At 44.2% G+C, this 25098-nt stretch overlaps 1 protein-coding gene across 1 annotated transcript in view; it reads left to right on the top strand.

Moving 5' to 3' along the window:
• The window catches only part of cpped1 (calcineurin-like phosphoesterase domain containing 1), a 54765-nt gene that overhangs the window by 19555 nt on the left and 10112 nt on the right, over positions 1-25098 (top strand). Inside the window, exons 3-5 of the mRNA XM_085170925.1 lie at positions 3896-4068; positions 4886-5017; positions 5136-5268. Coding sequence (XP_085027051.1) covers positions 3896-4068; positions 4886-5017; positions 5136-5268 — 438 coding nt within the window. The remainder of the gene's footprint in view (positions 1-3895; positions 4069-4885; positions 5018-5135; positions 5269-25098) is intronic.

Genomic DNA, 25098 nt, shown 5'->3' with positions numbered 1-25098 from the left:
TCGACTCTCGCATCTGCTACCGTGCATGACAGATGAGGTTTCCAGACAGACGCGAGTGTCGAATAAATCCAAAACAGCGGTGGAAACTTGAAGCAGTACTCAATTATAAAGTTAGCTGTACAAACTTTATCAGTTGTTTTACATTTTCAAGCCTGTTCAAGTGCTCGATAGAACCTGAGTCCCAGAAATGTTGGGACACTGCGCAAGATGTAAATAACAACAGAATGGAAGGATTTGCAAATCTCACAAATGCAGATTTTATTCACAGTGGAACATAGAAAACATGTCAAATGGTTAAACTGAGTCATTTTACTGCTTCATGAAAAATATCAATAATAGTAAGTCGTCTGAAAAACATTGGGACAGGAGCAATAAAAGACTGGAAAAGTAAGCGCTGCTAAAAAGGAACAGCTGGAGGAACATTTTACAGGTAATTGGTTTAACTGTTAACATGTCAGCATATGATCGAGTATAAAAAAAGAGCATCTCAGAGATTTTCTGAAGTAAATATGGGCAGAGGTTCACCACTTTGGAGAAAAACTGAATCTACAAATGAAGGAACTCTCTCATCATCAACAGAGCATAATGTCATCAAATTATTCTGAAAAACTAGAGAAATCTCTGTGCATAATTGACAGGGTCAAAAATCAGAAGTGTATTGACTGAGGTTCTATCGAGCACTTGAACAGGCTTGAAAATGTAAAACAACTGATAAAGTTTGTACAGCTAACTTTATAATTGAGTACTCCTTCAAGTTTCCACCGCTGTTTTGGATTTATTCGACACTCGCGTCTGTCTGGAAACCTCATCTGTTATGCACGGTAGCAGATGCAAGAGTCGAAATTGGAAAAACGCACAGATTTATGAGGTGGTGGATCTTGTGCGCAGGCTCAGTCAGTGAGCAGTTTCCTGCAACATCAACAAATGCAGGTTAAGGCTGTATCATACAAAGATGAAGCTTTATGTGAAAATGATCCAGAAACACTGCTGTCTTGACTAGATCCAAACTCATTTAAAATGGACCGAGGCAAAGCGGATAACTGGAAAACATGGACACCGCGTCTTCTGGTCTAAGAGGAGAGAGACTAGCTGACTTGCTATTAGCATTCAGATAAAAAGCTTGCATCTCTGACGGTAAAACCTGTTCTGTAAATGTGCACCTTTTATCTTCTACAAGGTCGTAGAAGATAAAAGGTCGTTATCTTCTCGGTCGTTGTGTCCTTGGGCAAGACACTTCACCCGTTGCCTACTGGTGGTGGTCAGAGGGCCCGGTGGCGCCAGTGTCCGGCAGCCTCGCCTCTGTCAGTGCGCCCCAGGGCAGCTGTGGCTACAATGTAGCTTGCCGTCACCAGTGTGTCTGTGTGTGTGAATGGGTGGATGACTGAATGTGTAAAGCGCTTTGAGGTCCTTAGGGACTAGTAAAGCGCTATACAAATACAGGCCATTTACCATTTACAATTCAATCCCAAAAAGACATGCTGACAGCAGCATTTCTTTGTAACATGGCAAAACTGAGACTTGCTGTCGAATTGCACTTTTTCTTATATTAGGAGATGTCAGGGATTAAATATGTAGTTGCATTGGATGTGTTGTGAATAATCTATTGTGAATGACATTGTTTTTATGTACATTTTGTAAAGCGTCCTAACTTTTTTTGGCATTTGTAATCGAAGATAAGTGTATGCAACATCGACACACACACAGAAACACACACACACAGAGGAAAGATCAATTGTATCTAATGTGGAATCTCCCTTGATTACCTATTATATATTCACATTTAGGCGATGTCAAGCATAAACATGTTTTGCTATTCCACTGAGCAAATCCACTGGAGCAGCTGACAAGGTCAGGTACCTTCCTAAGGGGCATATTGATGGTGCTAAAATATACAGTAGACAGATTCTCATTCACCCATCCTAAAGAAAATGACCTAATGCAAATTAAAACTTGTAAATAAACGAAGAAAATCAGGTACTGTAATCTGTCTGTACCAGCAAAGTTGCAGAGAGTGCTCTGAGCTGGAACAGTTGCCTAACATTCTTTGCGCCCCCGGTTTTTCATCTAAACTTCATTAGTGAGACGGCCTTTGTTTGTATGTAATTGTGGCAGCGGTCAAATATTGTGATTGTGAAATAATTAATCCGCTTTGTTGTGGCTTCGGCTGTCATTTCCCTTCATCAGGATTATACTTGAAAATATCAGGTCAACAGGGAACGAGAAAAGCAAGTTTGAGTTTGTACTGCCATCAGAGAAAAACCACTTATCTACTTATTGATAATTTGTACGGCAGTTTTATTCATGCAGAACTAAATTATTTCGATGTCATTTGTGTTTCGCACAAATTAAAATTTTTGCTTGTTTTCGTGATAGTTGTGGAATATCTTATAGGATGGCAATTAAATTCTATCTTGGAGCAAAACTAACAACTCATTTGTTTTGGTGAGTAACATTGAATACAAATCTAGCATACTTACAAGGAAGCTCAGTGGGCTACAGTTGAATTTGGACTCAGTTTAGCATTAAATTCCAAATAAATGTCAAGCTCTCCACCTGCACTCATCCACAGCAACATGGTGTTGCTGTTCTATAGTTCAGAAGTAATTTGACTACACGGTCAATAGTACCATGTCCACAAAAAGAAAAGAAAACTGAAAGTATTACTAGTGGTACTATAATGATGTTATGAAAGTGGGCCCAACCAAAAGGACTATTCACTCCATGATCATGAACAACAAGAACAACGAGTGTATTAGATATTTTACGTCTGGAAGCTTTACCTGCAGAGGAGGACCAAGTGACAGCTCCAGGATGCATGGTGGTCCAGTGGCAGTACTGTTGCCTCACAGCGTATGGTCCAAACTCTGGCTGGCACCTTTCTGAACACCTCCTCAAACAGTCTGAAAATATTAATGTTTGGTTAATTAGCTCTAAATTAGCCGTAGTTAAGGGCAGATAACGTGCTTTTGCTGCGTAAATTAAGTCAATATGTGACTTGCAGTCTACAAAGCACCTTAAGTGGTCAGTAAGATTGGAAGAGCGTTGTATAAACGTCAGTCCATGTTTTCCCTTTTAATGTTTCTTAAACTCTACACTTTCTCCCACTGTCACGAATAAGATGTTCTTTGGGGAAAGGCTCTTATGTAATGAGCCCTATCTAAATATCCGAGGAAAGATTTGCTCCAAAACTAGGCCAGTAAAATAATTACTCAGATGAATAAAAATGAAAAGAAATATGAGAGGGAAGAGAGAGAGGGGACTGGGGATAACACGAGAGCAGGGGCTGATGGGTTTGTTTGATATAAATTCAAAGTTATAAATAGATTTGAGAGTCACCCATTCTCTGCCCTTTATACACTCTGGGATTGAATTAATTTGGCTCAGAACATTACCCATGTTTGGATGTTTACCCTTTTTGTGAACTCCAGGCTTATAGCATTTTTAAAAAGATTTTTTTTTTTTTTTTTTTTTTTGGGGGGGGGGGGGGGGGGGGGTGTCTTTAAAGCAAATAGCCTCGTATGTCTTCACAAACCTGAATCTGGAAAGCGGTCTACACAGCTGCAACATGTGGACCGAGAGGATACTGCCAGAACACCACTAATCATGTCAGTAACCATGGTGATATGAAGTCGAGCTGTACTGAGCATTCATCATCCTTTGAGCGCTCTCATCATCATCCATATAATCTCTCTCGCTCTCTCACGTTGTCCTCATTCACACTTTTAGGCTGTCTTTGGCTCATTTCCACCCGCATACAGTAGAATGCTTTTCTTAATCAAACATCTGTTTTTTAGGTCCAGGTCGTAATTTGTTTGGTTTTATGTTACCTTTAATCATATGTGTGCCATTAACACATGCCATGTTGACAATAGGTTTTCTGTTATTCTTCCTTTAGGTACACCCTTTAGAGAAGGTCAGGAGAAAGATCTGAAGGCAGCCTTGAAGGGGACCGATCCCTCCATTCCTCTGGTGTTTGTCAGTGGAAACCATGACCTGGGTAACACCCCCACTCCCAGCACAGTGGAGCAGTATTGCAGGGAGTGGGGGGATGACTATTTCAGCTTCTGGGTAAGCAGACACAAACCATAATTAGTAGTAGCAGCCTGTAGCAGTGGTTGTAGGATGAATGGAATATTATAATGACGGGTACCTGCGAACAACATCTCTGCTCTCACAGGATTAAGAATAGCAAAGGACCAAAAACTCTGCACCTATTTTGGTGTGCAACATTAAATATGTTTTGGTTCTATTTTCCTCAGCATATATACCATGTATAGCTAATGTCATTTAGACTACTTTTGGGCATTAGACTTCCCTGTACTTTGATATTGCAGTTAAAAAATATATGTATATCACAGTGTGGTCCAGTTTTTATGGTGGCCATTTAGACCTCTTTTACCAGAAGTTGTACAAGGGAGCTTTGTGACGATGCTTATTTCAGTTATAGCAACTGTTTCTTGGTAACATAACAAACTTCGATGTGGTGCCATGGGCACACAGTTGGTAAACTTAAAAGGATTACTAATTAGGATTGCAAAGTTTTTTAGATTAGGCCTGCAAAGGGCAAACATAAGACCAGAATGCATAGTATATAGACAGTATATGGTTCCTTAAAGGCCTTGCAATTGCAATTGTGACATGGCTAATTAGTTGTATACATGTAGTTTAAAATGCATGCCAGAGGTATTTTGCTAAAATTCTGCATGGTTGGAGTGTTTTTGCCACACTGCATTCACCAACATTTTTATTTTCAGCAGTTAGGTTTTGGATAATCTATAGGAATATAATATTAAATTGGGTGTAGGGACGGCAGATGAAATGGGAAATAATTCAAGTTGTTGTTTTCCTCTCTTGTTTTCTTTTTCTCACACTTTTGCCATCTCAGGTGGGCGGAGTTCTCTGCCTGGTTCTGAACTCCCAGCTGTTCTTCGACGCCTCAGCCTGCCCTGAGCTGAGGGAGGCTCAGGAGGCCTGGCTGGAGGCGCAGCTGAGCAGAGCATCCTCCTCCTCTTCTACGGTAGGATGGCATGACCCCAGCGTGATTGAGCCTTTTTAAGCCATGTGGGCACATCATTTGAATTTCTGTCTTTAGAGATCTTGTGATGTAATCATCGCTCACATCTGTCTCCGTTTAGGAACCTAAACCCAAACACATCCTGATATTTCAGCACATTCCCCTGTACCTAAAGAGTCCTGATGAAGAGGATGACTACTTCAACCTACAGAGGACAGTCAGGCAAAAACTGCTGGACAGGTTCAAGAAAGCAGGTAGGAGATCAGAATACAGAAAAATATGGGGGTTTTCTGATTTCCTGGAAGCCTAGTTCAGGTTTGTGCATTTGGTTAGAATTAGAAGTCGCAGAATAGATAAATCAATTTTACTATCTTAAACGTCAAGCATCTCTGGCTTCCACAGCTCTGAAATAAGAGCATTATTATTTTTTCTTTTCTTTTCTTTTAGAAGAATGGATTTAGGCCAGTGTGAAGTGGTCTTAAGTTTCTTGTCTTAATACGCCTTAGCTGCTATTCCTATTAAACCTGTTCATTTTAAGCATATCTCACTGAAGCACAGTTAAGATCCCAGCCCAGAGGATTAATATGTCATTATCCAGCAGCCTCAGGAAGAGCTCTTGGCACACACACACGCACGCACACACCTACACACACACACACACACACACACACAATGCAGACATAATTGAATTAATTATTCCATTCACTTCCTATAAGGAGAATAAATCCTTAATCAATCCATTGTTGTAAGCTTATAAGAGAACGATACAAAAGTAGTGGGCAAAAAAGAAAAAAATAACCCTCCCTCAAGGACAACACGTCTTTAGGCAGAATCTCAGCGAAGGTGCGTCAGCCGGCTTTGCACTGCTGACTGACAGCAGCCACCTCTCAGTGCCGAGCTTTTCAATCATGCATCAAGGTGACAGACGGTGGATGGTTTTAATTTCATTATCCATCCATTATTTCTGCACATATTTAACCATGTTGGCCCGTCTTGGTCTGATGACCCTTCTCTCTCATAATTGATCTCTCCTCCAGGGCAACACTGCTTAAAATTTTAAAGGGCAGTCTCTACAAGCTTTTTCTTATCATGAGCAGGAGGGCGTTGCTGTAGAGTGAGCTGGTGCCCTTTTTCTTACCCGCACTCTTGTGCCCTGCTAGCAATTATAAACACGGGCCACATACAGAGCAAGCGCTCCATGAACTACGAGCACGTAGATTCATACTGATAACAGACGTGCAGACGTGCTGATTTTTTAAATATATGGTATGATTTTCTCAGGCGCTTAAGTGCGATGTGTGATACTACAGCAAGGTAAGGAATACTCAGTATCCACGTTTCCTCTGACTCTTATCTATACATAACAATTAAGTCGATCTCTGCTCTGAACATATCTGTGAATGTGTTCTTTCTCCTGCTCACATGGAGAGATTTGATTTGATTTACTTTAGAAATATCCTTCATTTTGACATATTTATGAAGATTCTAAGTCATTCTGACTATAAGATAAGAAAACACATAGCCATGATATTATTTCTATTAGTTCTTGATAGATGTGCTAAAAATATAAGTCCTAACATTGGAATCAGAGGATTTAGCAAAAAGCAACTCTTTCATAATAGAAATGAGACAGTTATTGATGAAGAACGCACTTTTTTCCATTTTGCTCTCCTCTAATCTCTCTCACTTTAACGGTCTCCTTCCTCCAAGAAGTGACTGATGCTGTAATGTCTGTACTTAGAGTCTGCTGGAGTCTGTCCTGCAGGCATGCTTGTAAAAGAGACTGACTGTGATCACTGAGGCTCCGTGTCAGTTTGTGATAGAGCTGCTACTGTGCATTTGTGTTATGGATACTGTAGTCATTAGGGTCACTACCAGGGCAGAAAATAACAGGCACTGGAAAGAGGACGGTGTCTAACTGAGCTCCAATTGTTCAGATGGCAAAATTTTCAACATTATCCCAGCTAAACATCAACATTACTGTTGTGAGCATGTTAGAAAGCTAATGTTAGCATTTACTGCGCATAGCTGTGCCTATAATAGTCTTGTTTTATATTTGATTGATGACTGGCGACCTGTCCAGGGTGCATCCCGCCTCTCGCCCTATGACAGTTGGGATAGGCTCCAGCCCCACATGACCCTGATAAGGATAAGGGGAAGAGGATGGATGGATGGATAGATTTAATATTTATCTGAACAAACTTTTAAATTGTTTGCTTAGTCCATTTTGTCTGGGTTCGGGTTGTGGAAGCAGCAGTCTAAGAGAGAAGCCCACACCTCTCTCCTGGGCCAGCTTCTCCAGCTCTTCTGGTGGGGACACTGAGTTGTTCCCAAGCCACAGATGGATGGACGGAAAAGCAAAACAATGTAGTATTACAGTGGTCCCTCGTTTTTAAAATTATTATGTTTTAAGGCTGTAAAACCCCTCACAACGCTTTATACACTTTTCTCAGACAGGCATGAACATTTTCATGCTTTTCTCTCTTGTTTAAACACTCTCAAAGTTCAAACCTTTGTAGAAAAATAAGTCCAGTATTATAGAAACAAACCAAAGATCAAACCTAGTTTTAGGTCCAGAACATGCGAATAGAGCAGCTGCGAGAGAATTCAACATTAATGAATCAATGGTACGGAAGTGGAAGAAGCAAGTAGAATGAGTTGAGTAAAGTTTGACTTACCTGACTGTTTTGTTTCGCTTAATGCACCTTATGGTCCGAAAAATACAATAACTTCTACTTTCCTTTAGCATGTCCAGAATCCCAACTTTTTGTGTGCAATGGTTAGCATCTTCCTCCGCCTTTTGGGTGCTACCACGGGTCCTTTGACTGTGCAAAACATTTCGCCGACATTGTTGTGTTTGTTGGGGAGAAAACTTACAAACATACAGTGCAGCCCTTCAGAGTCGCACTGCTAGCGATTGAAGATTTATGTAAATTTCACAAGCTGAACACATTCTGTACTGTACAGGAGACACGGCACGAGATTGATTGACAATGGTCTATAGCCAATCGGGATGCAGAACACAATGCACTGTAAAAAAAAAAAAAAAAAAAAGCATGCAAAATTGCACACACAAAAAAAAATCTACGAAAGGTGAACCGCGTTATAGCAAGCGACTAAAATATTATTAATAAAATATTTAGTAGCATAATAGTATTTAGTAGCATTTTGCGAACTTGATATTTCTGCCTCAAAATAAGTGAACTGTTGGAAATTTCCTGCAGGGCCAACAAATAATTAAACACCCCAGTGGAGCGAGTTCAAAATGGATATAAACAACTTTCAGATCATCACACTATATGATTAACACATACTAAAGAAAAAAAGAGAGCTTGGGAAACTGTGTTACTACTCTTCCTGTCTGTTAGTTCAGCGGTCCCCAACCCCCGAGCCTAGGACCGGTACCAGTCCGTGAGTCGTTTGGTACCGGGCGTTGAGGCTCAGGTGTGAAATGTATAGTTTTCAGGGTTTTTATCGGTTTCCAGCGTTATTTTGTTATCGTTTTTATTGTTAACTCGGTTTTCCTGGGTCTTTTCACGTGTGTTATGAATAAATTTTTTGGTACTAGTTTTCTAGTTTTATTTTGTTGTATTTATCCGCGACACCTTAAAGGCCAGTCGGTGAAAATATTGTCGGGCATAAACCGGTCCGTGGCGCAAAAAAGGTTGGAGACCGCTGTGTTAGTTGACGGGCCATGTTTCCTCTCTTGTGTGGTAAATTATGTCTCTTTTTGACGTAGATCTGCTATGATCAGTTTTTTCCCCCCTCTTTGTAGTGCGTTATTAACACATCTTACCCCTCCCCTTATGGTCTTTCCTTACTGCTACGCTGTGTGATCTGAGGCTTCCAGATGTGCTTTGCACTCTGGTGATCATTACTGTCATAACAGTAAAGGGCAGCATCATTAACCTCAGGCACACACACACACAAAAAACACACTTCTCTCCCGTGCCTCTCTCTCACTCTCTCTGAGGAATTTATACTGAGGTACAGCTCAGCTTTGACACAGAAAGCAGGGACGCCATTTTTCTTCTGAAATTTTCATTAAGTGAACAGTTGGAAATGATGAGTTTCTTGCTAGAGCCAGCACTCGCTAGCTCTAGCAAGAAACTACCCCTGACTAGATAGCTTTGCCTTGGAAGACAGGCAAGCAGCTGAAGTATTGCACGTTTTATTTAGAGCTGAAAAACTTTTAATGAGTGAGGTTTGATTGTATTAGTAACACATAAACTTTGCTGGAAAACTTGGATATTCTTAGTTAAGGTTATTCTTCTTGGGTGCTTGTTTCCAAGTTCATATTTGAGCCAAGTAGCGGTTTGGCAAGAATGAAGATGTTGACTTGGACAGCTTTTTCTCTCTCTCTTTCTCCCTTCTTGTAATTCTGAACTACAGACCTTGTAATAGAATCACTGGATGTTAGACAAAGGTCTCTTTGGCATCAGCTCACTCCTTAAAAGCACACATTGCTGTGTGTAGCAGATTTCTCCGACCACTCCAAAGGCGTCTTTTTGTGGTGTCTGCTGGGTTCAGCACTTGTGATGTTGTTATTGCTGCCGCTGTGTTTTCTGCAGCCCCCAAACCACTCAGTAGCATATGATGGAAAGAGCGATTATAGTCCCCTGCAGACAAAGAATCTCATTTAATAGATTTTAGAGCTTTTTGTCGTCTTTCTCCCCGCTTCGTCATCTCACAGAACATGTGTGCTGGCGGTTGTTGAGCAACTATTTTTTTATTTTCGGCACAGTTTGTGTGTCTGTGTATGTGTGTGATTTATGCATATAAATTAGCGTGCAGTGGTTTGTTTTTCTGTGCGTGACATATTGTACAGTAAGTATCTATACGTTATCTCAGCAGCACAGATGCACATGGGAAAGGTGCAGCACCAATTAGTCTTCTTCTGGCTCATCAGAGCGAGGACTTCCACACTGGGAACTGTTAAGTGCGTTCCAGCTCGTATTAATGATACCCTGTCTCAGTGATGACGCCCTCTTGACTAGTATTGAGAAATTCCTGTTTTTAATTGCATAAGCAATTACTATGGTTTGTGATTTTTACAGTGATTTGGTTAATATTAAATCATGCATTTAAATGTGAGCTCGCTCTCTCTATTTAATATGTTTGGAGTTTTGCAACATAGTCATTTCAAAAGTACAGATAAATTAAGTCTGGAGGTTTTTGTGGCTTTGGAGACTTTTCATTAAAATTATGAAACAAAACAAGTTGGACACACTGCTCTTTTGTTTTTATCTTCTATTATGGCATACCTGGTTGAACACCTTTTCACTACGATTTAGTTTTAGTTCATTGGTAGTAATTGGGCAAAACCTTAAAACTATGAGGCAACTCCTTTAGACTTAAGTCATAAAGGTTTCTGGACTGGTCATTGACCATCTGACAACCACCGGTCACTAGGGACAAATGTTAACCAGCGATTGGTTGCAAACTGGTTGCTGGAAATTGCTGCCAGCCACTGTAAATTCGATTGCTAAACCCCTATCAATGTAGGCCTAGAGACCAGTCAGTGGACCTCTTGGTAATCACTGGTCAAAAACAGTTTGTATTCCAGCTGGCGAGTGGTTGCTGATCGCAAAAAGGTTAAACGGTACTGTACATTTGCTTCGGTTGCTAGTAGGTTGCCACAGTTACCAGTAGTTTTCATCAAATATGCCAAGTTGACTGCAAACACTTGGCAGCTACTTGCTAAGCTATGGTAAAACTGTGAAAAATGCACAACAAATCGGAACCGGAGAACACTAACCTTCTGAGTTTAAATGTTTAGACCTAACACTCTCCATTTGCATGAGATGTTCATATTTGGGATATCTGCTCACACAGCCAAGATACCAAAAACAGTGAACTATCTTAGAGTAGTCTGGAGCCTCAGCTTTTGGCAAATAAGCATTACTTTGTGATCATTAGTAGAAGTTTTATATGCACATCATGTTTAGGACAAGCGGTAGCCTAAATACTTAATACCTTAATTTAACCTTACTGTTCATTTTGGACTAGTATGAGTGTGTTCACTGATGTCTGCATATCTGTATATCTTTAAGTGTGGTCTGTGTATCTGTACACTATCTCAAAGTACCTCACTTTTGTTTCTTTTTCTTTCTTTTTTTCCTTTTTTCCACAGTACATAAATCCAGCGCAGACAGAATTAGATACTGCAAGTAGAGAAAGAAAGACATGCAAAAATTGTAGGCTTTTACACTCATCGAGGATGTTGAATTTAGAGAAAACAGGTTTTTACGCACACCCAGAAACTCCTCAGAGAAGATTGAATTCCCATCGCCGGGGTCTGTTGTCTACTTTTCAGCGGCAAGTGGAGTATCAAAATCCCAGCAGTGCTCTCAGCCTCGCCTCTCCTTATAGATGGAGTACTGTAATTAGATTTCTTTGCTCTCCTTCTTCTCTCTCCTCCTGCAAGGTTTATATTCTACATTAAGGATTAGCTCACTTACACACTGGGATGGATGAATGTACAGACACACTTCTCTGCTGCCTTTGTTCACCTCCAAACCTGTTTACGTGTAGAGGGGGGAAAAAATAACCCAACAAAATTAAAATACAGAATTTCATTGGAATTCCCAGCATTACTAGCGGCTGAAGAGTTGTACAGTAGGTAATTAGAAGCAAAGATAAACAGTGTACTGCTCTGCATAGCCCCTCTGTCTTTTTCTCTCTGTCTTTCACAGTCTCTCTCTTGCCGTTGGTTGTCTTTATCAGTAAGGGTTTTACTCTGTTCAAAAGTGAAGACACATTTATCACCCACTGGGAATTTGATAAGAGGGCATGGTTAAGCCTTTAACCCCATTGTTTTAATCATGAGCCTGAGTAATGCTCTGCCTTTTCTGTTTCTTGCTCTCTTAGTCTGTCTTTGTCTCTTTTTCTAACGCATCCAAAGGTGGAAGTTGTTAAGGATGTAGCACTGGGATTTCAGAATGAATACCAGGGCTGCATAGGTCAAGACGTATCATTTCAGGTACCACTGCACGGAAACAGAATCCAGGAAAGGTAGTGCTAATAGCCCAGTGAATGGCAGAACTACTAATAAAGGGCAGACTCTTTTGACTGTTGTCAGTGGACATTTCAGCTACAAATTGTGTTTAGCACTGATTATTTGTGCTGAGCTACTTTAGGCTTTCATGTCACCCCAGTGCTGCTGCTCCGGGCATGTGAAGCAGTGGGAAGTGAGTTCCCACTATTAAATTCTGTTCTTTTGAATTCTTTTGGCGACAGAGAAAGACTGGACTCAGAGTGGTCAAGCTCATAAAATAATCTTTATTTTACATTTCCGGAAATGGAGACCTGAACACGCGAACACACGCGCTCAGGTCTGAATTCTTTGCCAGCTAAATCCGTATATATATTTCTGCACTGCGTCACACCGACACACAGATTACTTAGTTCCGCTTTTCTATACTTCCTGTTTCTGCACAAGACATGCAGTCTACTCTGACTTTTGGCCTACATTCTAACTCACAAGGGCGTTTTCCTACACTGGGCTCTATAAAACAATATAAACACAAAATAAGCATTAAGAATATGTTTATTTCATAACATTTCCCCTTTTTAACTAATAAAATTAGTTAACCTAATTAACTGACTCCCTCAATAACTACTGTGAACTAAAAACAGATATAATTAGCTTTTTCTGGTAAAAGGTCCTAGATTATTTTTGTCAATCTTTGGAAACAGCCTCTATTGTCATGGTCCTGGGTCGGTGACCCAGCGCTTTGAGTTTGTTATTAGTATTTTCTAGTTTATTCTGTTTTGTATTGGTGGTTGGGGTTTGGTTGTGTTTATTTTCCCTACCTGCGTCTCCCTCGGTGCTCTGTTCATGTCCCCGTGTTGTTATGTAAAACAGTCTGTGTCTTTCCTGTTTTACTTTGTAGGGTTGTGTCTCGTTATGTCCATTAGTTCCAGCTGTGTCCCCGCCTGTCTGCCATTACCCGATTACCCTGTGTGTGTGTGTATATAGTGGGTGTCGGCAGTGTTGCCAACTTAGCGACTTTGTCGCTATATTTAGCGAGTTTTCAGAGCCCCTTAGCGACTCTTTTTCTAAAAAGCGACTAGCGACAAATCTGGCGACTTTTTCTGGTGTTATTGGAGACTTATTTATGACGACTTTTTGACGTGAAAGCGCGTATCGCTCTTACTCTCAACAAGCAGCGGTGCTGCCGTGGGCGCCTGACCCGTGCGCGCTCACGGATGGAGGATAGCCCTCCCCCAGCTGCTATCAGGGCAGGAGACGTTCACACCTGTGCGTCCAAACGGCAAATGAATCGCGCATGAGCGAAGCCGCTGCTCCCGCACTGACTGTAACGCAGTCAGTTCTTCTTTTACTGTTATGCTGTTTTGTGGATCACAAGGTTTAAAACTACTTATAAAAACACACTCTCACACACAAAGTAACTCCACCAGAGTGCCTGTTTCGGGTCACTTTTGCCGGTCCAGGCCCGGATAAAGGAGCAGGGTTGGAATTGTGACATTAAAAAACAATAATTGCTAAAAAGAAATTTAATTTGTAGTTCTAAATAAATTCTAAATGCATTTAGGACGTTTTTTACTCACTTTATGTCTCTTCCACGATGTTATTTCTCTCTCCAACAACGTAGGTTACAATTACATTAGCATGACAAATTATGCAAATTAGGTGATGACGTCATTTGGCGACTTCTAGCGACTTTTAGGACAGCCAATAGCGATTTTCCTTTCTGAGGAGTTGGCAACACTGGGTGTCGGTCTGTGTTCGTTGTCGGCTCGTCTGTGTCTCTCTGCCTCCCACCCCAGTTGTATGATCCGGTTTGTTATTTAGCTCACCCAGTTTAGGTTTATGTTCTGTCCTGCCCTCAGTTCTGTTATTTGTACACTGTAAATTAAACCCTCACTCTTATCATCATATCGGCTGTCTGCATTTTGGGTCCTCCGTTTCCTCCACACCACACGGCTCACCCCGCCAGCCGTGACAGTACGAGCCGACCAAACATGGACCCAGCAGCATCCGCACCTTCCCAGGAGTTTCGGGAGGGAGTGATTGACTCCGTTTCAAGGTTAGTTAACCTGTGGCTGGAACATGAGGGAGAGGAATTTCTCCGCGCTGTAGAAGCCAGGCTGCAGCAGCTAATCTCTGCTCATTCCTGGCTACTGGACTCTCTTCACCCGCTCGCACAGAATTTCATACTCCACGAACTTCACCTTCACCCTCCAGCTGCTACCGCTTCCCGACCCAGCCCGGCGGTGAATGTTTTGCACTGCCCGCCGGGCGATCTGCGGCCCGGCCCGCCGGATGTGGAATTACCCGGCCGGTCGGAGCTATCCTCGAGAAAGAAGCGACGTTCACGCCGCCGACGCCCATCGCCACAGCCGGGCCCCGAGAGTTCTGAGTTGCCGGCTGTGGTGAGTGGAAAAGGCACTCTTTCTGTTTCGCCTGAACCTATGACTGTTTATACCGGGGCTGTGGTTTTTGAGCCAGCTGCCCAGCCGGTAGCTCGGTTAGCTGCCCAGCAGCCACTAGCTCAGTTAGCCGCTCAGTCGTCACCTCCGTCACATTCAGCCTCACGACCCATAGCCCAGTCATTACCACAGCCAGACCGACTACAAACTACGTTGCAGTCCATAGCCCGGTCAATAGCTCAGTTGGTAGAAGACTCATCAGCTCAGCCACCAATTCAGCCATCATCTTCACCATCTCCTCTGGTACAGCAAGCCATAACAGTTCAACCCATAAAGGACAGTTCAACAACTTCTTATCCCAAGCAGAGAGACAAACCTAATGACTACAAAAACGTCCCTCAAGAGCTGGCCAGTTCTGAGACTGAGACGCACTCCAGGGCCTCCCCAGAGGCTGGGTTTCAGCCCCCAGCAGACTCTGGACCCCTGGAGGTAAAGAAGCCAGCTGAGGACTGCACCCGGCTGTCGCTGCCTGAGCTGAGTCAATGCTCGGTGCAGCTGCAGTCAGCCTTGTGTTTGCCAGAGGCCCGTGCGCCTGCTGGTTCTGATCTGTTCCTGCCAGAGGCCCGTGCGCCTGCTGGTTCTGATCCGTTCCTGCCAGAGGCCCGTGCGCCTGCTGGTTCTGTTCTGCGCCCCCCAGAGGTCTCCGCGCCTGCTGGTTCTGTTCTGCGCCTGCCAGAGGTCTCCGCGCCTGCTGGTTCTGTTCTGCGCCCGCCAGGGGCCCCTGTGCCCGCTGGTCCTGAGACTATTCTCGCTGGAGGGCCCGAGGAGCCCGTCCAGCCTCCTGTCTCGTCCACTGGAGGGCCCGAGGAGCCCGTCCAGCCGCCTGTCTCGTCCGCTGGAGGGCCCGAGGAGCCCGTCCAGCCCCAAGACTCATCCGCTGGAGGGCCCGAGGAGCCCGTCCAGCCTCCTGTCTCGTCCGCTGGAGGGCCCGAGGAGCCCGTCCAGCCGCCTGTCTCGTCCGCTGGAGGGCCCGAGGAGCCCGTCCAGCCGCCTGCCTCGTCCGCTGGAGGGCCCGAGGAGCCCGTCCAGCCTCAAGACTCGTCCGCTGGAGGGCCCGAGGAGCCCGTCCAGCCCCAAGACTCGTCCGCTGGAGGGCCCGAGGAGCCCGTCCAGCCCCAAGACTCGTCCGCTGGAGGGCCCGAGGAGCCCGTCCAGCCCCAAGACTCGTCCGCTGGAGGGCCCGAGGAGCCCGTCCAGCCCCTAGACTCGTCAGCTGGAGGTTCAGGAGAACCCAGCCAGCTTCCTGCCTCGTCAGCTGGAGGGCCCGAGGAGCCCATCCAGTCTTCTGCCTCGTCAGCTGGCGGGCCCGAGGAGCCCGTCCAGTCTTCTGCCTCGTCAGCTGGCGGGCCCGAGGAGCCCGTCCAGCCGCCAGCTGCAGCCTCATCATCATCCTCGCCATCCACGCCGCCGGCAGCAACAGCGGCTTCATCTACACCGCCGGCAGCAACAGCGGCTTCATCTACACCGCCGGCAGCAGCAGCGGCTTCATCCTCGCCAGCTGCGGCCTCCGTGTCTTCATCCTCGCCAGCTGCGGCCTCCGTGTCTTCATCCTCGCCAGCTGCGGCCTCCGTGTCGCCAGCTGCGGCCTCCGTGTCTTCATCCTCGCCAGCTGCGGCCTCCGTGTCGCCAGCTGCGGCCTCCGTGTCTTCATCCTCGCCAGCTGCGGCCTCCGTGTCTTCATCCTCGCCAGCTGCGGCCTCCGTGTCTTCATCCTCGCCAGCTGCGGCCTCCGTGTCTTCATCCTCGCCGTCGCCTGGTCCAGCCTCTGCTTCCTCCTCGCCTGGTCCAGCCTCTGCATCAGCTTCGCCTGGTCCTGGTTCAGCTTCCGTCTCGTCTGGTGCTGCGAAGGCCACGCAGCCTTCAGGTCCCAAACTGCCGCCTCAACATCGGCGGTCATCTGCCAGGCCGCTTGTTGGGCGTCATCGTCGATATGGACGACCTCCCAAAGGCCGCCGCTACCTTCCGCACGGTCGGCCGCCTGACCTGTTTCCCCGTCGCCGCCGTTGCTGTCCGCATGGTCGGCCGCCTGACCTGTTTCCCCGTCGCCGCCGCTGCCGCGTGCACGGTCGGCCTCCTGAACTGTTTCCACTTCACCGCCGCTGCCGTGTGCACGGTCGGCCTCCTGACCTGTTTCCCCGTCGCCGCCGTTGCTGTCCGCACGGTCGGCCGCCTGACCTGTTTCCCCGTCGCCGCCGTTGCTGTCCGCACGGTCGGCCTCCTGAACTGTTTCCACCTCGCCGCCGCTGCCGTGTGCACGGTCGGCCTCCTGAACTGTTTCCACTTTGCCACCGCTGCCTTCCGCGCGGTCAGCTTTTGGACCTGAGTTGTCAGCCTCCGGGCCGGCCTCCTGAACTATGTTTTGGGACCCTGTTCAGGAACTCCAGTCTGTGTTGTGTTTTGGACAATTCGTTTGGCCACTGGAGCTTGTTTTTTGTTTGGTTGTGGTCCCTCCGTCCTGGACCCCCCGCCGCCCGCCCTGGGTTGGTCGTCTGTTTTTGTTTTGGGCTGTCTGGAGCCAGCCCTTGGAGGGGGGGTACTGTCATGGTCCTGGGTCGGTGACCCAGCGCTTTGAGTTTGTTATTAGTATTTTCTAGTTTATTCTGTTTTGTATTGGTGGTTGGGGTTTGGTTGTGTTTATTTTCCCTACCTGCGTCTCCCTCGGTGCTCTGTTCATGTCCCCGTGTTGTTATGTAAAACAGTCTGTGTGTTTCCTGTTTTACTTTGTAGGGTTGTGTCTCGTTATGTCCATTAGTTCCAGCTGTGTCCCCGCCTGTCTGCCATTACCCGATTACCCTGTGTGTGTGTATATATAGTGGGTGTCGGTCTGTGTTCATTGTCGGCTCGTCTGTGTTTCATGGTGTCTGTGTCTCTCTGCCTCCCACCCCAGTTGTATGATCCGGTTTGTTATTTAGCTCACCCAGTTTAGGTTTATGTTCTGTCCTGCCCTCAGTTCTGTTATTTGTACACTGTAAATTAAACCCTCACTCTTATCATCATATCGGCTGTCTGCATTTTGGGTCCTCCGTTTCCTCCACACCACACGGCTCACCCCGCCAGCCGTGACATCTATAGAGTTAACCCATTTCCTCTTTAAAACTTACTCCTGGTTTCTTCTCCCCCTGGTAGAGCATATCCGGCCTGAACACTGTGTTTGGGCAATTTACATAACATAGCAATCCTACAAACTATTACTAAAGTCCCTCTCATTACTCTTCATTACTTTTATGCTCACATTATAACCTCTGTCTAACGAGCTTTTAATCTTCTATACAATCTAAACAACTAATTTTCTGAGAGGTTTCTCTGTGCTCTGCGCTTCTTTTAAGTTCCCCTTTCTGGTGGTTGGTTCCTGGATTCTCATCAACCCCTCCGTGGTTTTGCTGTGGTTCTGGAATCTGCTCCTTCTTCTGTAAAGGACAGAAAACGCCTCAATAATCTAATATGTTCATCAATTGTTCTCTTAACTTTTCAAAGTTAGTTCAAAATATCATGTTCTGGGCTCTATCATCTATATATATAATCTTCAATAGTATTTATGTGTGTAAGCGACACTGTTGATTTTATTAAACACACCCAGGGTAAGATATACACCATCACCATATCAGCATAAATCTCTGCTAGAAAGCACACTTCAAAATAGTTTTTGTCTATCAGGGTTTACGCCCCTTTTTGCTTCAAGCAGATAGATAACATGCAAAAGTTACAGTTAATGACAATCAACACAGTTCTTTTTTTTTTTTTAACAAGCTTTAACACACTTAACGAGACATTTTCACAGCAGCAGATGCCTGCTGTCCAATTTTTTCATAATTATGACAATATGTACTTGAAATCGCATGTCTGGAAGGTATGGACGGTTGAACAAATAACGGCTGGCTGTGTCCACTGTTGGTAGCTGATTTTTTTTCAAGTTTGGGTTTTATTTTATTAAGTTATTGCTCTCCCTCCTTGAGAATTGGCAGCATCAAAGTCTTTCAAGTGAGTCCTTTCATCAACCATTTAGCAATTCCTGCACCTAATCTGAAGCTGTCTGTGTTCGCCCTGTGATAGACTAGCTACCTATTAAGGGTGTGCCCTACCTTCCTTTTGCCCTAAGAGAGGTGGGATAGACTCCATCCCCACTGAATTGGGGCGAGCAGTTAATAGGGAATATGGATGCATGGATGAATGCATGCACTTGGGACATGGAAACTGCACGTATAGACTCGGTCAAATCTGTTACAGGTTAAATTTGCCCCAAAAAGCCATTTAAAACCCTTTTTGCCCAGCAGGTTATAATTTTATGTGCACAGTTTCAGTTCAGTTTAATTCAGTTTTATTTCTGTAGCGCAAACTCCCAAACACCGTCACCTTTAAGGGCTTTATTTATAATAATAATAATGGATTGGATTTATATAGCGCTTTTCAAGGCACCCAAAGCGCTTTACAATGCCACTATTCATTCACTCTCGCATTCACACACTGGTGGAGGCAAGCTACGGTTGTAGCCACAGCTGCCCTGGGGCAGACTGACAGAAGCGAGGCTGCCATATCGCGCCATCGGCCCCTCTGGCCAACACCAGTAGGCTGTAGGGTAAAGTGTCTTGCCCAAGGACACAACAACCAGGACAGAGAGCCCAGGAATCGAACTGGCGACCTTCCGGTTACAGATACGCGACCGTGACCCCTGAGCCACGGTCGCCCCACGGTAATATTACCGGTAATTTGTCCGGTAATAACTCTACAGTAATACAGTGAAACCCCAACAATCACACTTGGTGATAATGGGAGGAAAAACTGCACCAGCGCAGCAATGCAAAACAAGACGTTCTCTTGTTTTTTGGCTGTCGATTGGCTCTTGAGTGACGGGGGTAGGATAGAGTCACAGAGGTTTGCCTTCAGTTTCTAACCAGGAACCAGGATCGATTGTCACACACATTGCATATATATCAGAAATCACTGATTAATGGTGAGTGCGTGCCTCCAGTGGCACCAGTTCAAGTCTAGCCAGGTCTACACTCTCCTCTGTGGTTGTGTCAGGGAGGACACCTGGAAGCTTTAGCTGATGGTGTCCAATTGAAAATGTAGATACATCAGCAAACCCAAATGTCTTGTCTCTAATTGTGCTGGTCACCAAACCTTTGTTTATTGCATTCTCTTTCATTCAACACAAGATCTCTTCTTCCTTGCATGCGTCTTGCGTGTTCTTTTTCTTGTTTTGTTTTAATCCCGTGCCAGTGTGTAGCTGGAGGACACAGGGCAGGGGATGCTTCCTGGTGACTAATGGCTGAGAGTTATTTATGAGGAACCAGAGCTGTAAGATGCTTCTCCATGCTACATCATTTTGTATCCCTCTGTCATGCAAATTATCAACAGCTTCTGTTTCATGATGAATTATTTCCCAGACCTGCACTTTAATGACAACCGCCCTTCAATACAAGCGCGCATGTTGGATGTTCACTCCTACGCATTGCCATTCTCACAGATGTGCAGATGACAGCTTTGTTCAGAACTACATTCGGAGTTTGTGTCAAAAGAGAACGAAGGAGAAATGGGAGAAAGGTTAGAAGAAAAATGATTCTCTTGGAGGTTTTAACCACTGGGAGGCGGTTTAGCGGCAAAATGGGAACTTGGCTCGTAATTAGCGAATCCAATCTTGTAACCTGCAAATCAGTGATCAAGAGATGAAAGGGAGATGATGGAAAGCAAGCAAGGGATGAAGAGGAGGAGAGATTGATAGAAAGATCATAAACATCAAACCTAATTAGTGTGCACTGATGTTTCTTTACCTCTTTTATTCCATTATTACGCGGTCAGGATCTTATTAACATTTTAAAAGCACAAGGCTCTTCAGAATATTCAGATGGATCTAACCAAATAAGTAGCTCAGGTGATTACAGCATAGACGAGTCATAGCACAAAATACAGTGCATATTGGAATTCCAGTCTCCTTCCTGTGCATTTTTCTGCAACCCCTGACTGGAATTCAATTTAACCCCCCTTCGAATTTGCATTCAATATGTTTTCATCACTTCGGGTGTTTTCTCTGAGCATTTTCTGCACAGTCCATCCCCCACCTCTCTGTCTCCCCCCGTCCGCCCCACACTCCCCACCTCCGTCTGTCAAACCAGAGTCCAGTCTCCACACGGGAGTCTTTATCACAAAGAAAAGCACAAAAGACGTAGTGCTCTTTGAAGACTGACAGGTAAATGGGATTTCCACAGAGACCGAGACAAGACTTGAAATTATCAGCACAAAGAGCCTGTGTTTTCATGAGGGCACCCACTTAGCAAAAGAAGGAAAGAATGCAGCAAAGCATGGCAAACAGACAAAAAAAGTGGTGAAATTGGAACTAATGTTCCTATAGTAAATGCAATACTGCCATTTAACATCCTTTGAATACTTACTGCTCTTCCTGTCGCCATATAGCTTCACGGGAAACTCAAGACAATTCGATTGAGCACAGTTTTATGTTCTAATTGTGGCTGAATGGGTTTAGTGTTGTATTGTCAGTGGAAGAAGGAGGATTTTTGTTCCCAATATATCTCAATGCCTAGAGCCATGGCACCAGCTAAGGGTTTACAGCCCACCAGGCCACCCACGCCAATTTAACTTCGAGGCACTTCGGATAACAATCAGCAGAAGGTGATACGCAACTTTGATTGGAGTGAAAGGAAGTGGAATCAGTAGGGCATTGTATTTTGTCATTGTCAAATCAAGACCATTTTCTCAGAAGAGTGCCAGCTGTCATTATCCTGGAGACAGCAGTAGCCAACTGCAGTGTCTGGAAGTTCAAAAGCTCTCCAGTTTTTATTACAGCAGAAGATTGTGGCTCCTGTTTTCTATGGCGTCCCCATTCTGGTTGAAGGTGGACAATTCATGAAATCAACTGCTGTGTTATTTTTTTTAAGACTGCCTGTAAATTCATTGCTGGAGATTTGAAACACTGTAGCTTCCATTTCTGGAGTATGTTTTCAGGCATTATGTGGAGCTCGTGTTTGGCCGTTGTAGAGACTATTCAATCTATCATTTTTATCTTTTTATCTGTGTAGGTTTGCAGTCATATAGGTCATGGTTGTCTCAAAAACTAAAAGAGAGATGGTTTCAGAAAGGATGAAAGGCTTTTTATGTCCACCTGGATAGGGTGTTATTAAACCTATAATAGTGGTGGCCTATGACACCATTATCAATTAAAATGCAATCGCAGCAGGTGGCACGTCTTCAAGAAAGTTATAAAGAAGTTAATTTATATTCAACTTAAAAGCACTTGAAATCAGCATGTAGGGTTGGTCAGACATGAATTGAAAACTGCTTGACTTGTTGGCTTTGATCACTAAGAAAAAGGCATGTGAGGCAAGTTGTACAAGGGTAGTTCATGAACACTATTGCCTACCAAATCCACAAGTACACTAAGGTCTGAGGAGTGTAAATTTTATCATGGGACAGCAAGCATGAGCATTCCTGCACATATCCATGTTCCTGCCTGACCGTGCAGACTCATCCACAGAGACTTTATTTTACAATTCAACATGCACCCCAGGCAATGAACTTCAAAGTTTAATAGGAATGACTAGTCGGTCATGGTTTCCCAGCTCTCCGTGGATGTGTCAGCGACAGAGTATAATTAAGGTTTTAATCAGGACTGGTAGTTGAGACATAACACAGTCATAGTGGTAGAAGAAACTGTTGCCACATGTACACATAGCCCTAAACTTTTCTCTCACGTATCCGACAGAGGAATATGCAAATGTCGGCAGTCAGATTGGACATTTGCCAGCTTTAACTTGTCAGTTTCCTAGTGTATCAAACCTCAGTTTGATGGCTGGTTGTACAGCTAATAGTTCAGTGCATTTACCCACTAATGGATGGGAATCGTGTGTGGTGCTTCCCGAAGCTTTATCCAAGTAGTCTCCTAAACTACACAGATTATTTACAGTAGTGTGAATATGTCTGAAGCAGACTATTTCCTGCTTCCAAAATTGTCTGAAGTTCAAATGTGAAAACAGCTTGATAGTCAGTGACTGAGTAAGTAAGTGGGTGAAGGAGGAATTCAGACAGATTGTGTCAGGACAGAACTACTACTCACTACTGACTTACTGGCGATGTTTAGTTTATTGGTTAACGTGTTTTATACCAGTGGGTTGAATGATTGGGTAACGAAGCAGAATGAATGGTTTATATGAAAGGAATCTTGTGAACTTTAAAGAATTTGAAATAAAAAAAGCTTAACTTTTCATCTAGCGCTATTATCATTTCATAACCCAGCCTGCAAGTACAAAAATACAGAAAAAACAAACAAAACTTTTATTGGCAAATGTTAACTAGCATTTAGCTTGAAGCATGATATTTAGTGCCATTAATTGTTAATCATACCACAGAGAGTATTTCAACCAAGTTTTTAGTTGTATGTCTGAAAGAATTGATAATAGCACCATAGCTGTATGTCTAAATCGGTTTAAATGGTTGATATGACTGCAACTTCAGTACATTCTTGAAAAGCTGCTAACTTAGCTGTGAATTTGTGTCTCCACTACTAATTTCACTGCTGTTGCTGGTGCTAAATGGGAACGTCATGCCCTTCAACTCAATTCTGAAGTGGTTAAATTGTTTTTGTTTTTTTTCCCACCTTCCAGACATTCACTTTTTGACAGACAATTTCAAAGGTCAGCTTCATCCTCTGACTGCATTACAGAGACGTTTTGTCAACACCTTTATTCTATTTTTTTTTCCCAGTTATTTATCTTTTATTCATGCAGACAGTCTTTTAGAGATTGAAGATGCTTTTCTGTCTCAGACAGGCCATCTTTTTCTCTGAGTGTTTTTTAGCAAACAAGGGCCCGAGTGGAGTCTTTGACTTCTAAAACCACATAATGATACTTCTGAGAAAGGGGTACACTCAAACGAATTCGGGTCAGGGTAGGTGACTGGGGCTTATCTAAATTGTTTCTATGAAATTGGTTTTCCTCTGTGAAAGCCACTGGAACAATCCCACAGGGTAGGCTGATCCATTTCCAAAACATCCATATTTTCTATTGGACCACTTCACATCAAATCGCAGCTGTAGGTGTAAATAGACTGCAAAGTCCTGGCCTGACGAGGTGGCTCTTCTGTGTTGTGCCATCCGCTTCACCAAAGGTTGTTTGGTTTCCCCGATGTATAAATCCTGGCAATCCTCCTGGCACTTAACAGTGTACACTATGTTACTCTGTTTGTGTCGGGGGACCCGATCCTTTGGGTGGACCAATTTTTGGCGCAGTGTGTTTTGGGGTTTAAAAGCCACAGAGACCCGGTGTTTAGAAAAAATGTGTCTCAACTGCTCCGATACTCCTGACACATATGGGATCACTACACGTTTTCGCTTAGGCAGCGGTTGTCCTTCTCTCCTGGATCGGCTGGAGCTTTCTTTAGGCGCCTTTCCAGCTTTGACAAAAGTCCAGCTGGGATAACCACATTTACTCAGGGCCTTCTTGATGTGCTGTTCTTCTGCCTCCCTGGCCGCTGTGTCAGTGGGGATGGTGTTCGCTCTGTGTTGTAGCGTCCTGATGACACCCAGTTTGTGCTCCAGTGGATGATGAGAGTCAAACCTTAGATACTGATCCGTATGTGTAGGTTTACGGTACACGTCAGCTTTTAGATGTCCCCCATTACTGATGGAAATCTCACAGTCTACGAAGGCTAACCTGCCACTTTTCATATCCTCCCTGGTGAATTTGATGTGTCGGTCCACTGAGTCAATGTGATCCGTGAATTGTGGTACATCCTGAGATTTGATTTTCACCCAGGTGTCATCCACATATCTGAACCAATGGCTTGGTGGTGTTCCAGGGTAGGATAGCAAAGCCCTCTTTTCCACTTCTTCCATGTACAAATTGGCCACGATGGGTGAAACTGGGGAGCCCATGGCACACGCATGTTTCTGCCTGTAGAACTGACCCTTGTATGTGAAGTAGGTGGAATGAAGACACAGTTCCAAAAGCAAACACACTTGGTCGATGCTGAGAGTGGTCCTGTTGCTGAGGTTGGTGTCATCCTGTAATCTCTTACGGACTACCTCCAACGCTTCCGTGACTGGGATGCAAGTGAAGAGAGATGTAACGTCGTACGAGACCGTGGTTTCATCTGCCTCCATAATGACATCTCTCACCTTCTCAACAAAATCCAGGGTGTTCTGGATGTGATGTTCAGAGCTGCCCACCAGCGGGTTGAGGATCGAAGCCAGAAACTTGGAGATGTTATAGGTGACAGAGTTGATCATGCAGACAATCGGTCTTAAAGGTGCACCCTGTCCAGATGAACAGAATCAACTTTTGGAGATTTACTTTCCTGGATGATTGAGAATGCATCAAGACGTTTTAACCCACTTTTCAGAATCAGAATACTTTATTAATCCAGAAGGAAATTAGGGTTACAGCACGCTAATGGCGCATGCGCACTTACAAAGGAACCTTCTGACCAACTTTACACAAACATCACATTGGGGAGACATGTCAGAAAGGTAGGCTGATAGGAAAAAAACAACAAAAATACATAACATAAGGTAAGAGGAGGAGAAAAAAAAAACTCCACTCAGACTGAGCTCCTAGTGGGAGAACAGTTTGATAACAGAAAAAATACCTCAGCACAAAAAGCACATTACTATCAATACACCA

The sequence above is a fragment of the Neolamprologus multifasciatus genome, chromosome 8 (genome assembly GCF_963576455.1).
Source record: "Neolamprologus multifasciatus chromosome 8, fNeoMul1.2, whole genome shotgun sequence".
In the NCBI taxonomy this organism is placed as follows: Eukaryota; Metazoa; Chordata; class Actinopteri; order Cichliformes; family Cichlidae; genus Neolamprologus; species Neolamprologus multifasciatus.
Note: the sequence above shows the minus strand (reverse complement) of the source record. Positions and strands in the feature narration are given on the sequence as shown.